Source organism: Mangifera indica, chromosome 8, assembly GCF_011075055.1.
Source record: "Mangifera indica cultivar Alphonso chromosome 8, CATAS_Mindica_2.1, whole genome shotgun sequence".
In the NCBI taxonomy this organism is placed as follows: Eukaryota; Viridiplantae; Streptophyta; class Magnoliopsida; order Sapindales; family Anacardiaceae; genus Mangifera; species Mangifera indica.
In genome coordinates this window covers 13,041,717-13,060,826 of record NC_058144.1, presented here as the reverse complement: position 1 = coordinate 13,060,826, position 19,110 = coordinate 13,041,717, and the positions used below count along the sequence as shown (strand labels likewise).

Below are 19,110 nucleotides of genomic sequence, written 5' to 3'. Positions count from 1 at the left end.
AATATATATAAACATAGATAAAGGGAAAAGAAGAAGATATTTTGGTTACCATGGTCTCCAAAGTGTTTCCTCTCCTTTTTTCTCCTTACTTTGTCTTCCAAAACCCCTTCAAATCATCCCTTTTTCTTCAAAAACAAAGAAGCATGAAGAAAGCTGAGTTTTTGGAAGGGATGGGAGAAGAAGATGAAAAAAAGCATTTTGTTTTGTTTTTTATCACTTAATGTATGTACATACATTTTTGGCTTATCATATTTACTTATCCTTTGCCTTTTTGTAATTTTTTGTTATACACACATACACACACACACACACATACATACCCATGACCTCTAACTTTTCTTTTATAATTTAAAGCTCTATTTTCAATGTTGTAACCTCATCTTTAATAGAGTGGTTCTCTCACTCATGTGTCTTACCCTTTAACGATAGCATAACATGCCTCATTGTAAAGGAATAGGCATATGCTTATGAATTGCTAACAAGAAAACAAGCCATGGTATAATAAATGTTAAGAAACAAATGAAAGGAAATTAAGGAATTAGAATGAAGGCAATTACCAATGAAATATATCGACTAACCTCTTGAGCTTTATAAACACAACCATTTCCCCAAACTACACCTAGTGCTTGTTAGAGATGCATTCTTTCACTATAACAACCACATGAGGCTAGTTTAGAACGCATCTTTGCATTGTCCTTAGTATCTTTGGACTAAAAAGGAGAAAAAGCACATCCTACTCAAAAACACAAGTAGCTCATATAAGACTCAACAATCGCCAAAGAGTGTACAATATTGCATGACTGTTTCTTTATGAATTTTATTGGTTGCTTGCCATCATCCACAAGAATGACTTGTTTCTTTTCAAACATTGCCTTGACATAAATAGGTGGTAGGAGTATATTTTAAGGAACTAGACTTGTTAGATGAAGACATAAAGTGTAATCTTTTTGAGGGGACATCTTAGGTCAAATAAACATGAGACTTCATTCCTACAAAACAGAAACAAAATTAGTAAACACATTCTTCTAGCATCAGTTTCATCTAGAAATATTACATAAATACCTTTATAACACATTTTCTTATAGGAAATCTTAGAAATTATGCAACAATGGAAATACAGATAATAAAAGTTAAACAACTCATTTTCATTATAATAGGCATAGAAAACTATCCATTAATCCAATAATCATTGTAATTGGCACACGATAGGACTATATGATGTAATAAATACAACTTATAGACTTTATCATTGTAATACATCACAAGCCTACCTTGACTTTCACACGTTGATTGCCTATGAAGAAAGGTAACGAGTTTTTGAAGTCCTACTTAAATTCTAGAAACTAAGAGACTAGTGTTATATGACAAATTTCCTTATTGACCAAACTTAAAAAAATCAACACTAAAAAAGAGATTACCTAAATACAAGTTACACGGACAACAACTAGATTCATTTACTTGCAAGTCAAGTAAGAATGCTCATAGAAATTTGAACAATCAGAGACAATCAGAACAACTACACTTGGAAAATTAGCTCCATGGCATCTATGAGATTATCTTTCTATTTTGTCCACTATCTAAAAGGAAAAGCAGTCGCTGTTAGAGTAATTGCTCTAGACTCAATCATTTTATATGTATAAAAATTTATGATATCATGTTTTATTATCAATAAAATGACATTTATTTATCTTATATGCATATTTAATATATATTAGAGATAAATGTCCTAAGAATGGTAGAATTGTGACTAGGTGATCAAGTGTATCTTGAATGTAAGGACCTTATAAGCACATTACTTGGTCATTCTAGAAACATCTACAACCATAGTATAATCATGACTAAGGCCATTGATATTATAGATATGCCATCATAGAGTTAGACCTACTAAGGGTAAGGATAGAACTCACATGTCAAGGTTGTTTTATTGACAATTTAGTACCTAACCCAAAAGAGGATTCCATATAGATTGTAAATGTTTATGAAAAAGAATCCTTTAACAAATGATAGTTTGATTATATGATCCTTAGACTTAAAATGAGGAAAGAGTCTTATACACCAGTCAGCATAGTTTGATGCAACTTATGCTATCCTTAATTTAGGGTTGCAAGTATGACAATAATTGGCTACATAAAGAAGTGCAATAAGGCTATGTGAGAAAAAAAGAGGATTCATAACTCATGGGTATAAGAGAAGATATCTCAATGCACAATTTGATTAATGGTAATTAATATCAAATTTATGGTCATCTTTCAATCTAATTTTATTAGGCATTGTTCTAGAAATCAAATACTTATAAATCAAGGGATGTTCTAAAGTAGACACTTTTTTTGTGTTTCATCCTTGATGAGATATCAAATAATAAAAGGGATTCAATTTCATGGTAGTCATATCATTACTAGATTTTTCTTCTACTGACTATTCTCCAATTAGATGACCATGATATCTTACTAAAAATCAATCGAGGCTTATAAATAAAGAGATCATAAATTTCATATTAATCATAATTCTATTTATTGTCAACATGATAAAGAACTTATGAGTCACATATTATATGAGGTTGATTACCTAAGTTTAAGAAGCTTTAGGTTTATTATTATATAGATGGATCACCACTAATTTTAAGTAGCTGAGATATTATCAAAACTCTAGGAAGTGTCCTAATATAATTAGGATACTTAAGAGTCCTTATCACATTAGAACTTTAAGAGTCTTTGTTGCACTAGGGTTCTTGGTAATCCTAGTATGACTAGGATTTATCCAATTTTTTGGAAATAGTGATTTTTACCTCTATCAATAAGCAATATGGTTTCAGCCTTTTACAGTGGATTCAAAATTTATTCCATTATGGTTTAAGTGAGGTTTTCAACCTGATGGACTACCCTAATAAACTAGTTCAGGAAATGACTCATCAATTAATATGCTTAAGTGAATTGCTAAGTTCACCACAACCCAAGTCTAAGTAAACCCAATTTAAAAGGACTTTAGTGTTTGGCTTCAAGATTTGGATTTATTAAAATATAGAGAGGATCAACATTATTTATAGGGAACCGAGATATTATCAAAGCTCCAAGAATTATCATAATATCATTAGAATACTTAAGAATCCTAATTACATTAAGAGCCTTGTCAGACTATAACTCTGATAATAAATCCAATGCATAACATATGATAGAAGATAATAGTATGTTATACATTCCATTATTTGACCATTCTCTAGGTTTGACTTTTTAGTTTTTTGGTTATGTTTTGTAGTATATTTGGTTCTTCTAAACCCAAAATCATTATGATTGTTTTCTATTAAATTTTATTGTGCGATCAATGTAATTATTTTATTTTTGTATAATCTAAATATGAATAAATCTTTAGAATCATACTTGTATTAAGAATATTACGATATATTACTTTCTTGTGATTTCACTTCTTTCAATCTATAAATATAGATAACCAATACAAAGGTAAGAGATTCTCTAAGAATAATATCATTCTAAACACTATTAAAAATTTGCCACAACACTTTTCTAGAGAAATATACAATAATCGTGGATGTAGACATCTGAACAATGAACCAAACTATGTAAAAAACTTCTTTTTGTCCAGTTGACTCATACATTCACTCCAATATTGGTTCCATATATCACACATAATTTATATAGTGGATTCATGAAATGCATAGCTAATTTCAATAGTTAATATTGCATTTATGACGCAAGGTCCAATATTGCATGCTTCTAGTTGGTGTACGAAAAAACATTTCAGGCATGCTAAAGTAGGTAGAGTATTGACTATATTGCAGCATGCGCTTAAGTCTTTGATTTCTTCATTAACTTTTTACCATCCTCATCTTCTGCTTCCATCACTAAATCAATCGCCCCTCTCTTTGCCTTCTGCTTATCCTCACTCTCTCTCATTGCTTTTGTTTCTTCTAGAACACTTTGAAGGATCTTCACCAACTTATTCGGTGCTTAGTCGGAAAGAAACATGAGATTGCGCTTATAGATGCCATTTTCTTCAACCTTACATTGAAAATAACAATGAAATGAAAACCTCGTTTACAGCTAGCAGCAAAAGGTTGATATATTTCAAATTAAGATCTACCTACCACTAATTATGTGAAAGACGTGGCATGGTTAAAAACATTACATTATTCCAAAAAATTATTGTTAAAAACTGGGGATTTGTCCCTTGTGAGAGTGACGTTTCTAAGAAACACTTAGCAAGAAAGCACATAGTTATTCGGCACAAAATAAATACAGCCTTATGGAAACGGATAGTTTCATTTAAGAATCAGTCAATAAAATATTACTATTTTATTTTAAGAATCTAATGTGGGGCTGATGATCTTTACTACTATTTGAAAGAGTTAGACAACCCAAGAAAAAAAAAAGGGTAAAATCTAGATTCATTTGATACTACTGTTTAAGTTGATTCATGAAGCTTCCTCTGAAGTTTAACAATAAATCTGTGCAAACTCCGAACAAAAACTTGTGCCACTTACAAAATCAAAACTCTTTTAGCTACAAATTAAGACTTTGGGTCTGACACAAAACAACAATAATAGCCGAACATATATGTTATGGTAATTAATAAGCTGTAATTAAAGAAAATTCAAACACATTTTAACAGAAGAAACAGTGCACAAATTTTAAATCAAGCACAAGCAATACTGGGGTTGAGAGTGGCATATTTAAGTAGCTCTTCATTATACTCAAAAATGGCCATATCTTCATCATCTAATGTAATAAACGCTTCAATTCCATCGCCAGATCTTGTATCAGCCAAAGCAATTGTATTGCTCACCATTTTGTTTACACTAACATGCCAAACGGGTTTCCCCCACCCAAAATCAGTGTCATATAAGGGAAATTTGCACCAACTCGTACACTTGTAAACTGTCATCTCCTTTCTGTTCTTGAAGAATTCTCCTCTCTCTTTTAAAGCTCCTAAAATGGCTAAATGACCTTCTTCCCCTTTGAATTTATCGGCCATATCACGGCAAAAACTGTTAAAAGCTCTTCTCATGTCAATCACTAGCTCGTGTAGTTCCAAGTCATCCTTATTATCTTCTTCTGCAATCACCATAAATGGCCAGACAAAGTTTCCAAAAGCTGATTCTGGTACAGGAGGGGTCATTCTTTTGCGGAGATTCACAGCTTGGAACAAAGCAGACGGCTTAAATGACCCTGATTTTGATCTGTTAGCGGCTATTGCACATTTCCAAATGAGGGCTAGCACAACCTCAACTCTTGAAGGGTGGCGTTTCATCACTTGTAAAAATCGTTCGTACACTCTATCCTTAAGTTCGGCAATCTTTGAAGCGCTGAACACAAATCTTCTCAACGTAAACTTTGCGGTGGAGATGTTCACTGAAGCTGACATGTTTGGAAAATCATCTCTTGCAGGCAAAAGATTAGGCCCAATGAAATCCGGGACAACTGGTTTGTGAAATGAGTGACTATAGTTTGTCCAGCTTTGAAGGAAAGTGACGAGTGCTGATAAATCAGCAAGTTTGTGATTCATAGAAAGACTAATGGCCATCCCGCCGCAGGTGAAGCTAGTGAACTGAACGAGCAACATGGCGCCATTTGAAAGCCCCATGGTTTCGGAGTCGGTGCTTGGCAGTAAATGATCAATTAATTTGAAGTCAGGTTGTGAAAGGAACTCGGACAGTTGGACATTGACTTGAGCTTCAATAAAGAGCACGCCTTCATCGTTGCAGTCCACGGTGGCTGCGTCCTGAAGGCGACCGGCCAGAGGGTAGAAGAGGGTTAAGGTTTGGGAGAGGGAATCCTGGAGGGTTTGGGAGAGATTTGATAATATTTTAACATTGGAGGTGTAAAAGAAGGTCATGTTGCCATGAATGGTAGGGGATAGCTGGTCAAGAAGAGAGAGCCTGAATATTTTGAGATGAGAAGGTGTTGGAGAGGAAGGTTTGATGCATATTATTGATAAGATTTCCGACTTCATTTCAATCATTTTCCTTTCTTGTTGTTGTTATTGTTGATCTAATTAGTTCTTGTTCGCTCAAGTGATACGTTTTCTCTATAATTGAATCCAAAAACCTTGAAAAAAATTTTATTCATTAAAACTCCTGCTTTATCCATTTTTACTTTAATTTATAATATTAATTTGTTGGGGGTAGGTAAGATTTATAAATCAATCTTGTTTTTTTAAATTATTTTAATTTCTTTATAAATCCTAATCTATATGCTTGTACGGACTTTTAAAAACATTTCTTGTGTAATTGAAATACCTGTTATAAAATTAATTTAGCAAAGATAAATGATTAAAGAAAAATTGAGAAGAAAGATGAGAAAGCAATTGAGAGAATAATTTTATATATGAACCGGATGAATTGAATAGAAGAGAAGAGAAAATGTGTCTAAAATGATAGAGAAAATGGGGGTTTATATGGTAGTTTGTCGCCTCCCTTTTTACCTAATACATTGACTAACACTCCTTTTCTTTGCTTCTCCTTCGTCAGCCTCAACATATTCTTCTTGCTATAATAAATGATTTCCCATCGCCTTTTTTGAATTGCTTTGGTGGAAAGCCACCTGGATCTGTAACACTCCCCCTTGGATTTCCACCACTTACAGATAATTATATTTACCTTGCTAAGAAAAAACCTAGTGGGATAAAACCCAAAGCAAAGGAATATAATTATTAAATGTCATGTAAGTTGGCGTTGGACGTGCTTAAACTGTCTCATTAAAAATCTTACTAAGAAAACCCAGTGGGACAAAACCTAGTGAAGGAAAAAAGAGTACAGTGTACCTTTTGTCCAATACTTCAAAATTTTGCCTGATGAATGCTTCCCCTGATGAATGCTCCCCTTCTTTGTAGTAGGATTAACTTGGTTGCTTGTTGAGCCATCGCATACTGATGTTATACACTAACTTCTCAAATGTTGATGTCGGTAGTGTCTTAGTGAACAAATCTACAAGATTCTCACTGGATCTTATTTGCTTGACATTAATCTTTTTACTCTGTTGGAGCTCATGAGTGTAAAAGAACTTCGGTGAGATATGTTTGGTTCTGTCTCCTTTGATGTATCCATCTCTAATTTGGGCTATACATGTTGCATTGTCTTCATATAATATGGAAGAAGTGTCTGTTGTAGAAGGAAGACTGCATACATTTCGGATATGATGGATGACAGACCGTAACCATATACATTCTCGACTGGCTTCATAGAGAGCTAAAATTTCTGAATGATTTGAAGAAGTTGCAACCAAGGTCTGCTTGGTGAAGCACCATAATATAGCTGTGTCATTATAAGTGAAAATATATCCGTCTGTGAATGGGTCTTATGAGGGTCAGAAAGATAACCAGCATTTGCATATCCAACCAAACTAGGATTTTTAGGGGATTTGACAGAATAGAATAATCCCAAATCTCTAGATCCACATAGGTAACAGAGTATATGTTTGATTTCGTTCCAGTGGCGACGGGTTGATGCAGAGTTAAATCGTGCCAATAAATTAACTGCGAAGGATATATCCGGTCTCGTGCATTGGGCCAAATATAATAAGGCTCCAATAGCATTAAGATATGGTACTTCAGGACCAAGTATCTTTTCATCTTCTTCTTTAAGACAAAATGGGTCTTTTTTTGGATCAAGAGACCGAACAACCATTGGGGTGTTCAAAGGATAAGTCTTATCCATATTAATGCGTTTTAATAATTTTTCAATATACGTTGATTGATGGATAAGTATTCCATTTGAATTGTGCTCGATCTGCAAGCTGAGACAATATTTTGTTTTCCCCAAATCCTTCATTTGAAATTCTTTTTCAGATATTTAGAAGTTTTTTAGAGCTCTTCAGGAGTCTCAATTAAATTCATGTCATCAACATAAACTGTTATAATAGCAAATCTCGATTCTGACTTTTTGATAAAGACACATGGACATATAAGGTCATTTACATAGCCCTCTTTTTTCAAATATTCATTGAGGCGATTATACCACATACGTTCGGATTGTTTTAATCTGTACAATGATCGTTGTAATTTAATTGAGTACAAGCCTCTGGAATTGACCCCTTTTGCTTCAGGCAATTTGTATCCCTCAAGGAGTTTCATATAAATTTCAACATCCAAATTTCCATACAAATAAGCAGTAACTACGACCATTAGACGCATATCCAGTCTTTTAGAGACTGTTAAACTGATTAAATATCTGAATGTGATTATATCCATCACAAGTGCATTTGTTTCATCAAAGTCTATATCGAGCCTTTGGGAAAAGCCTTGGGCTACAAGCATGGCTTTATATCTAGTAATTTCATTTTTCTTTTTTTTTTCTCACAAATACCCATTTGTATCCAACGGGTTGTACGTCTTGAGGTGTTGGAACTACAGGCCCAAACACTTGACGTTTTGCTAGATAAGCTAATTCTACTTGAATTGCTTCTTCCCATTTAGGTCAATCATGTCTTTGTTTACATTCAGCCATAGTACATGGTTCAAAATCATCATCATTCAGAATTTCAGTAGCTACTGCAAATGAGAATATATCATCAATTATAATTGTTTCACGATTTCACATCTCTCGTGTATGAACATAATTTAAAGATATTTTAATATTCTCATTTTCCTGTTCATCAGGATTTTGTACCACTTCAAGGGTTTGTGCCACTTCAGGGGCTTGAGTCTCTTCAAGGACCATAACCTCTTCTGAAGGAATATTAGAGAGTGTGAATTTTTCAATTATCTTAGGATCATTATGATTGATATTTGTTTGATTATTTGCCTTTCTTTTTCGAGGAACAGAGTCCTTCGATCCAACAGGTCTATCACGTTTCTGGCGTGTAGTAGATTGATCAGTTACGGCTTGAATGGATTGTTTAGTAGTCACATTGATTCTTGCTGGTGCATTAGCAACTGAAACATGTGATCTTGTCACTTTTGTCGTATCTATAAATGCATCAGGCATTTGGTTGGCAATAATTTGTAATCGCACTATCCTTTGTACTTCAGTTTCACTTTGGGACGTGCGAGGATCTAAATGAGACATGGTAGGTATATACCAAGTAAGTTCATGTCTAACTTCAAGAGGCATTTTCTTTTCCCCTAAAGATGGAAAAGTTGTCTCATCAAAGTAACAATCTGTAAATCGTGCAGTAAAAAGATCACTTGTTAATGGTTTCAGGTACCTGATAATGGATGGTGAATTATATCCAACATATATTTCCAAACGATGTTGGGGTCCTATTTTTGTGCGTTCAAGAGACGCAATAGGGACATATACAGCATAACCAAATATTCTCAAATGAGATACATTAGGTTGGTGACCAAAGACCAATTGTAGGGGAGAATACTGATGATAAGAAGAAGGTCGCAAACGAATTAACGCTGCAACATGTAATATAGCATGTCCCCACATAAAAGTAGGTAATTGACTTTTTAATAATAAAGTGCGTGCAATTACCTAAAGTCGTTTGATAAGAGACTCAACTAATCCATTCTATGTGTAGACATGCGAAACTGGATGTTCAACCTCTATCCCCATAGACATGCAATAATCATCAAATATTTTGGATGTAAATTCACCAGCATTATCTAGCCGTATTGACTTGATCGAATAATCTGCGAAATGTGTTTTTAATTTGATAATTTGTGCTAACAGTTTAGCAAATGCAACATTTCGAGTAGGCAATAAACAAACATGAGACCATCGTGCAAATGTATTAATTAAGACCATAAAATAACGAAATGGCCCACTTGGTGGATGAATGGGTCCACATATATCCCTTTGAATCCTTTGCAGGAATAATAGGGATTTACCTCCAATTTTGGAATGGGATGGTCTTATCACTAATTTGCCTTGAGAACAAGCGGTGCATAATTGTTCACTAGACAATAAAATTTTATGATTCTGTAATGTATGTCCATGTGAATTTTCAATAATCCTATGCATCATTGTAGATCCTGGGTGGCCTAAACGATCATACCAAAGCATAAATGCTTTTGGATCAACGAACTTCTGGTTCGATACTACGTAGGTTTCAATTGCCTTTATAATTGTATAATACAATCTAGATGATAAAGCAGGTAATTTTTCTAGTATAAGTCTTCTTTCGGAGGCATTACTAGTTATACAGATGGATTCTGCACCATTTTCACTCATGGTTTCAAGATGATAACCATTTTTTCTTATATCTTTAAAACTCAGTAGATTTCTTCTGGATCTACTTGAATATAATGCATCATTGATGCTTAATTTGGTCCCATTGTTTAATATAATTGTGGCTCTTCTGGAGCCTTCTATCAGATCAATTGATCCTAATATAGTATTTACTTTAGCTTCAATCAATGCTAAAGATAAGAAAATTTTCTTTTCCTTGAGAATTGTATGCGTTGTTGCACTATCCACCAAATATATGTCTCCCCCATTAGCTTTTGAAGTTAACGCTTCAATTTTGGAGTCCATTTCCTTTCATTTAAAAATTACGTTAGTTATAACGTATACAAAATATTGAAAAGAAGAAAGCATAATACTAAAAGACAAAATAATATTTATGACTCCAAAATAAATATATATAATGGACTTATAAAAATTTTGGGCATCTTTGTCACTATTCAAGTAACCCATATTGTTATTCTTTGAAAGAAGATTTGAAACATCAAGAACCATTAGATCGACAGGATCTAACTTATTAAAAATTTAATTCTTATGAGTGCTTAATATAGATCCACCCAATGTTTGTGTGTACTACAGGTACACCATCAATGACATTTATAACCACACTTATTATTTTGTGGTTTACTCTGCATTATAATTTACTTCGTCTCAGTCTTGGTCCATTTCTAGTGTTGTGACTGAGATTTTCTATATTTCTTACATCCATGACAACTATTTCTGGTAGTTGTGTTCACTTCAGGGAATGATATAATGAGAAAATATTAATTCATAATTTTCTTTTTCGATATTGCTACTACAGGAGCATAAAATGAAATGTGGGGAATATTTTATCTTCCACATTCAGGAAAAGATTCTGAATATTGTAGAGTTATACTAAATATAGAGTCATTGGGAGTATTATTGAATCTGATGTTCAAATCTATCTTTCAAATTTCTCCACAAATTTAATGGATTTATCATTATATCCATATGTTGGCTTGCAATCCTTCAGGGATATGATACCCAAAACTAATAGTCTTGTATTTGTCCTTCTGGGACATTTTATTTAGTTAGTTTTTCAAGGCTCATAAATTCTAGGTGGAGACTCATGCAAAAGCTCATTTAATATTATCCATCCAATTTTAGGAACTTCAGGTTCAATTATTATCATATTTACAAAACTTCTAGTTTTGTAACCAATATATATGAGCTAATCTTTGAAACTTCAGGTTCAAATATTATCTCATATTTACAAAATAGCTGATTTTGCAGGAGAAATATTAGGACTAATTTTGGAAGCTTCAGGTCCATCTATTATCTTATATCTACAAAACTTCTGGTTTTGTAATTAGTATTCAGAATATTATAATACGTATTCTGATTATGTTTTGGACTTCAAGTCCATATTTTTCACACTTTATGCAAACTTCAGGTTGTAAAGATGATATTATTATTCTAAAATAAAAACTTTGATGAAACTTGGGACTTCCGACCCATATATATGTATTCTCATGATTTTACAAACTTCAAGTTGTAAATCGGATATAAATAATTTAAATAAATAAAGATTCAAATAACTAAAGATGCAAATAAATAAATATTCAAATAAATGGAATACAATAAAAACAAATATTTAAATAATATCAGGACTTCTGGTCTAGATTCTTGGTTTTTGTAAACTTCAGGTTACAAATGATATTTATGACTTCAGGTCTAAATTTATGATTTTGTAAACTTCGGGTTACAAATGATATTCAGAATTTCAGATCCAGATTCATGATATTCAGGATTTCAGATCTAGATTCATGATATTCAGGACTGCAGGTCTAGATTCATAATTTTGTAAACTTTAAGTTATAAATAAGATTCAGAACTTCAGGTTCAGATTTACAATTTTGCAAACTGAGCTGATCGTGCTGATAACGTGTTATAAAATTAATTTAGTAAAGATAAATTATTAAAGAAGAATTGAGAAGAAAGGAGAGAAAGCAATTGAGAGAATAATTTTATATATGAACCGGATGAAATGAAGAGAAGAGAAGAGAAAATTGTGTCTAAAATGATAGAGAAAGGGGGGGGTTTATATAGTAGTTTGTCGCCTCCCTTTTTACCTAATACATTGACTAACACCCCTTTTCTTTGCTTCTCCTTCGTCAGCCTCAACATTTTCGTCTTGCTATAATAAATGATTTCCCATCGCCTTTTTTGAATTGCTTTGGTGGAAAGCCACCTGGATCTGTAACAATACCCAAATTTCTTTTCCATGGTAAATTTTGCTTTGTTAGGGAGGTCAAAGCTAAAATATTTGTTGCAAAAACTCATGAGGTTATAAAAATTGCGTATAAGTGTGGGGTCTAAAGTGTGAATTTCCATTGTTTCATAAATAAAGACATTTAGGCTTTCTTCATTTATGAGAGGAAAAGGCAGAGGCGAGAAAGAGAGAGAAGAGAAGAAAGGAGAAAAGAAAGACCAAAAAAAAAAAAGGGAGGAGAAGATGAAGAAGAAAGAGAAGAAGGAATTGATAGAAGAAGGGAAAAATGTGAGGTTGGAGAAGACTAGTAAGAGATTTTAGTGCAGGTTTTGGGTCTATTCAAAATTTGTGAGCAAGAAACAAACTTTTAATTGTATTTTTATTTTATACAAATTTTATATTATTTAATTTAAATCCTTGACAAAAGATGTTTTAGATTTTATGGAAATCTCTTTACAAAATCAATAGAACTTTTAGACATATTGTTGATTTTGATTGTAAGTAGCTATAAAGCTGAAGGTCACTTAATCTAGTATAGTGTATTATTGTAATTTTCTAATTGTTAAATTAATTGATGTTGTATGTATGGCTACGAAGCTGAATTTGTTTGATTTAGTATTGGTTTGACTAAAATTGTTGGATTTTTAAATTATTGAAGTTTTGTGTAGTTGTAGAACCGAAAATATTTAATTAAGTTCTATGATTGATCGAAATTATTAAATGTTAATTGATTTGATATTGTGTGTGACTGTAGAGTTGGAATATCTTAATTCAATGATACTATATGGTTGGCTTAATTTAGTGATGAGTATGACTATATCGTTGAATGCTACTAAATTGATGTTAAAGCTAGATATAGAGTTGAATGTAGTTTAATTTAGTATGATAAGGTCGTGGTTACCTGATGATTATTCTAAAATTCTATTATTGAGTTATTGTATTATGAATATGGTATTAAAAGATGGTATATTCTAAAATTTAGTATGCACAAATTTATATTCTTCGCTAATGCATATCATGGCATTACTGCTCTTCTTAAGCAATAACTTGTCCTAGGTATGACATATTTAAGTGCTCTATCTGCATAATATCTCATGTTAAGTATGACAAATTTAAATGTTATATCTGTGCAATATTTCACATTAGGTATGACAAATTTGAGTATTCTACCCAAGTGAGATTTTAGTATGTTAGGTATGACAGTTCTCTCTCGCTCTGCCTATGTAAGGACAACCACTAGGCATGACAGATTCCTTTTGAGGATATTAAAAGTGGTGAATAGTTCAAGTGATTGTTTGGTAAGATGTTCAAAAATAAAAACATAAAAATAAAATAAATGAATTATAAGTTGTTGAACATCAAATCTTCTATTTAATATGATATTTTCTAAGTATATTTTATAACTGTGTGACGTCTGTTTGATTAAATTACTCAAAATTTAGTATGTATAGAAACTATATTAATTAATTAATTTATATATAACATCAGCTATTAATTAAAATGTGGAATTATGATGATTGATTTGAGAAAACTAGATCAAATAAGGTCTAGTACTGTTGAATTTTATTCAAGCAGTGACAATAGAGTTTTTGTCCATCACAAATGAGAGAATAAGGGCATTAATATTTTTAGTTTGTTGTATTTTCTTTCTCTCTTGTTAAGTGTTTGAACTTGAATAAGAGAGTTATATTATAAGCACATTCAAGGTAAAGGTGTATGATGTGGTTTGTAATTTATGCATAATTAACATTTGTTTGGTTAAGTATAGTTTTCAGTCAAGGTGTTTTCAATCATTTCTTTAGAATTTAATATCTTTATATATTGATATATTATGGAATATTGCATTATTTTTCTATTAATATATTTTCAAATATTCTCAAAATGATTATAGATTGCTTATTCACTGAACTTTTAGCTCACCTTATAGAATTTTTTCCCCCTCCAGAACCATGTTGAATAGTGATCTACTCAAGATTGTTCTACCCATGAGTCAATTTTTATTAAAATTTTTTATTATATGTAAGGGTAAAATCATTATTTTAAAAGTAATATTAAAAAATATAATTTGATCTCATTTTTTTCCCCATATTTTGAAAATTAACAATTTTTACCATTATCTAATCATTTCCAGTTTTGAAAAGTGATTATTTTCCTTGCCATCTAAGCTTTGTCCTACCCTTTCCAACCACCACTCTGTCTCCGACGACTTCTTCTTTCTATCTTTTTACCTTTGTTTGATTGGTTGTCTCTTACCATCAAAATCATTTGGTCAGCTTTTTGTCAACAAAGAGATTTCGTCTCTTTGTGCGATGAAGAAATGGAGACAATTTGTCTCTGTCTCTTTGTCGATGGAGAAAGACAAGGACCAATAATTCATCCTTATCCCTCTCCATAAACAAAGAGACGAAGACAATTTGTCTTCGTCAATGAAGAGGCAGAGACAATCTGTCTCTTCCTTAATGAAGAGAGTTCGTTTGTAACATCTACAGGTATGTCTCAAGGGTAAAATAGTCTTTTGCATGACCTAGCATGATTTGAAAGTAAAAAATATGGGTTTAGAGTGACACAAGATTGTGTATAGTAAGATCATGCCTGTGTGTCATTGCCACATCAACCAAATAAGTTGAATCCACGTAAAATTCAAATTTAAGAGACATACCTATGTCTTGAATAGGAAATCAATTTTTATATCAAACAAATTGCATTTTAGGGATGATTATTATCAATCCCTAAACGCATGAACCCTAAAATGAAAGAGATAAATTTAAGTCTGATAACTTTGTGACATAACTCTGATGGCCTGATTCTAGCGACATGGTGATGACAAGAGAAGAGTAAAGAGGGTTTGCTTGAGTACTCGATTTTTGTAGAGTTAAGTAAGTAGATTTGACTATCTCTTGTATTTTTTTTTATTTGCAATAAAAAAGGGCCTGTGCCTTATGTTTGATGAGAAAAATGTTCTTATCGTGAATGTTGTAAGGTTTTATGAATGATATCATAGATATGTGTGTTGATTGTGTTTATTAGCCATTACTGCGGTAATCATTGGTGCTTCTTTGTAAACATGAGTTTATGAAATTGTTTTACAAACCATCAACTATTAAAAGTGTGGCAATCTTAGCTTGAAAGAATTATGTGCAATTGAGAAACGGATAAGTTATAAAAGAAGTAAAGGGTTGTAAAAATTAGATCCTACCCTTACGTTTGGCATTAGATGAAAGTATATAGGGTCGTGAACCAGTTTAGTATTACTCTTAAAATGATTGTTTAGATGTGCTAATGTGTCAAGATCACATACTTCTATAAAGAATAGACATGGTGCAAAATTAGGGTACCTTCATCTATTTTCTGGGTTTGACACACGATTGTATAGTATGAGACACATGTTTGTGGCACAAACTCTAGAATTTAGGCTGAATTTTTTGATATTTCAATGATTATTGGACATGATTAACCATTAACGATCAACTATAACATAAGGATTTCATGTGTATAGCTTTAGCACCACTGTGTATGAGGTGAAATGACCAATATACCCCTAAAGAATACTGTGGTTGGGAAAATATAGGAAAGGTAAGTAGATTAGATATCTAAAGGATATATACCTATATTAGCTAGGACACACTATCAATAGAAACACATGAGGAGAAGCCACGAGGAGGTGGTTGTGTGCAAGTAAAACAAAGAAACACACCCCCATGTGTCTAGATGTGCATGTTTGTGTGTTTAGGGTTGAAGAGAGAAAAAAGTAAAGGCACTAAGCCATAAATTTCAGGGTCATTCCAAGTAACAGTACAGAAAACCTGGGTACACAATAGTGCCTCACATGTCTAAGAGTTTAGCCATAATAAGGCATAAGATATATTATTAGGTGGACAGGAGAGCAATCCAAGTTAAGGCTTGAGATGCATGCATGCTAGACTTTATAGGATCATTACAAGAAGACACCAAGAATACATATTTCCTACACCACTCACAGTGGGGCATGTTTGCAGTAGGGTACATGCTCACAATTGAGTCTAGTTAATATATAGTTTGGTGTAATGAAACAGAGAAATAGCTCACGTGGCCAAGGTGTCAAATCCTTGTATTCGATCTAGACTTATCAATCTAGTATTTTGCTTCAATTACAACTTTCAAATTCAGATGTTTTCACCAAGTTTAATAAGGTCACATTAGATAGAAATTTGAGGAAGTGGTTTCTTAATGACCGAGAAAGATATAATTCAATCCAAGAGTTATGATGTATAGCCTAAACAGTCCCTAGAGTTCAGGATGAGCACAAAGACAATACATAATGTTGAATCTTAATGTTTTGATGATGATAAAAATGTAAGTTTAATATACTAACATGCCTAAGAATGTATGATGAATTGCAAGATGAACAAAGTATGAAATTTGTAGATTAATCTGAAGCAAGAAAATATAGTCATTCCTCTCATATGATCAAACTATGTGTTAACCATTCAGTATTCTGGAAATTAAAATTACCTTAAAAGAGAAAAAGTCTAACTGTGATGTTCTAATTGTTCTAGTCGTGACAACAGAGGGTTTCATGTCATGTGTAAATTGCTCAGCCTTGCCACATGTAAAGTTATCTAGTTAGGTCACTCCATCACACCACATGTCCAAGTAACAGGAGCTTAAAATGTCCTAGCTAGGATACCTAAAAAGTGTCCCAATTATGACACTTTCTTCTAGTGGATCATTGTCATGTGTCTAAGCAAATGTCAAGCCATTGCCTCTCTGCCATGTGTCACAACCTTTAAATGTCCCAATTGTGACACTTAAAAATCTTCTCAACTATGAAACTTTCTTCTAATAGATCGCTCCCATGTGTCTAAGGCCTTAAATATCCCAACCGTGACACTTTGCACTCTAGCCATGCCATGCTATACCACATGTCCCAACTATGCCATGCCACATGTTCAAGGCCACATGATTTACTAACACTTTCAACTTGCCATGTGTCTAGCTATAATTGCTTGCTACTTCAAGAACTCATACCAACCATGCAAAATGTGTTTCAATAGTGACAATCTGAAAATTGTCCCAATTGTGACACAGAATACTAGTCCAAGTATGACATGTGTAAATTCATCCCTACTAGTAGTTTTTAAAAACCTCCCAATCGTAACATATAATTCAATCAAATTGTGATACATGTAAAATCATCCCAACCATTGTTGTTGTGTTTTTGTAAGATCTTACTTTATTATTGTTGTGTTTTTTGTAAATTCATCCCAAAAGTAGAGAGAGATATTTGAGTTTGATCATCCAGATTCCATGGAGTGACTCTAGTTGTCTGATTATGACAATGTGATGACAAGAAAAAAGGGGTAAAGTAGGCTTACTTAAGTGCTCAATAACTACAGAGTTAAGGTAAGTAGGTTTGACTATCTCTTGTATTTTGATGATTTGCAATGAAAAAAGGCTTGACCCCCTGTGTTTAATGAGAAAAATGATCCTATCATGATGCCTTGTTGATTGGATATTGAATGTCGTAAGGTTTTGTGAATGATATCATAGATATATGTGTTGATTGTGTTTATGTGCCACTATTGTGGTAATCGTTGATTCTTCTTTGTAAATATGAGTTTATGAAATTGTTTTATGAACTATCAGCCATTAAAAGTGTGACAATCTTAACTTGAAAGAATTATTGGCATTTCTAGAACAGATGAGTTATATAAGAATTAGAGGGTTGTGAAAATTAGACCTTGCCTTAAGGTTTGGCATTAGATGAAAATATATGGGTCATGAACCAGTTTAGTGTTACTCTTAAAGTGATTGTTTAGATGTGCTAATGTGTTGTGATCGCATACTTCTATATAGAATAAACATGGTGCAAAATTAGCCTATATGCACAAACTTTAGAATTCAAGTTGAGTTTTTTGATGTTCTAATGATTATTGGACGTCATTGATTGGTTAAGGATCAACTATGACATGGAGACTTCCTGTGTGTAGCTTTAGCATGACCATGTATAAGGTGAAATAACTAGAATACCTCTGAGGAGTAGTACGATCAGGGAAAAAATAGAAAATGTAAGTACATTAAATATCTAAAGGTTGCACACCTATGTATCTATCAATAGGAACACACGAGGAGAAGCCATGAGAGGTGGTCGTGTACGAATAAAATAAAGAGACACACCTTATGTGTCTAGATATACACACTCATGTGTTTATGATAGAAAAGCGAAAAGAATAATGGAACTAGCCAAAAATTTAAGGGTCGTCCCTAATAACAGTATAAAGAGCCTGGGTATATAGTTGTACGTCACATGCCTAAGAGTTTAGTCATAATAAGGCACGAGATATACTATTAGGTGGAATCGAGAATGAGCCAAGTTAAATAAAGGCTCAAAATGCATGCATGCTAGACTTCATCGAATCGTTACGAGAAGACATTGTGAGTACATATTTCCTACACCTCTTGCAAATGGGGCACGTCTATGGTAGGATGTCAAACTCATAATAGGGTATATGTTCGCAGTTGAGCCTAGTTAGAATACAATTCGGTGTAGTGAAACAGAGAGATAGTTCACACGCCCAAAGTGTCAAATCCTTGTATTTGATTCAAATTGATTGACCTAGTATTTAACTTCAGTTACAACTTTCAAATTCAGATGCTTCTAGCAAGTTTATTAGGGTCATGCCAGATAGGAATTTAGGGGAGTGGTTTGTTAGTGATTGAGAGAACACAGTTCGACTCGATAGTTATAATATACAGT

The 19,110-nt window shown here is 32.8% G+C and overlaps 1 protein-coding gene across 1 annotated transcript; it reads right to left on the bottom strand.

Annotated features, from left to right (window-relative positions):
• Positions 1–4,460: 4,460 nt before the first annotated feature.
• Positions 4,461–6,036, bottom strand: LOC123224388 (stemmadenine O-acetyltransferase-like). The gene has a single exon (XM_044648030.1). The coding sequence runs from the start codon at positions 5,971–5,973 to the stop codon at positions 4,648–4,650; it is 1,326 nt and encodes a 441-aa protein (XP_044503965.1). The 5' UTR covers positions 5,974–6,036; the 3' UTR covers positions 4,461–4,647.
• Between the last annotated feature and the right edge of the window lie 13,074 nt (positions 6,037–19,110).

Coding starts and splice junctions, on each gene's coding strand:
- LOC123224388 (XM_044648030.1), bottom strand. CDS start 5,973: ATGATTGAAATGAAGTCGGAAATCTTATCAATAATATGCATCAAACCT.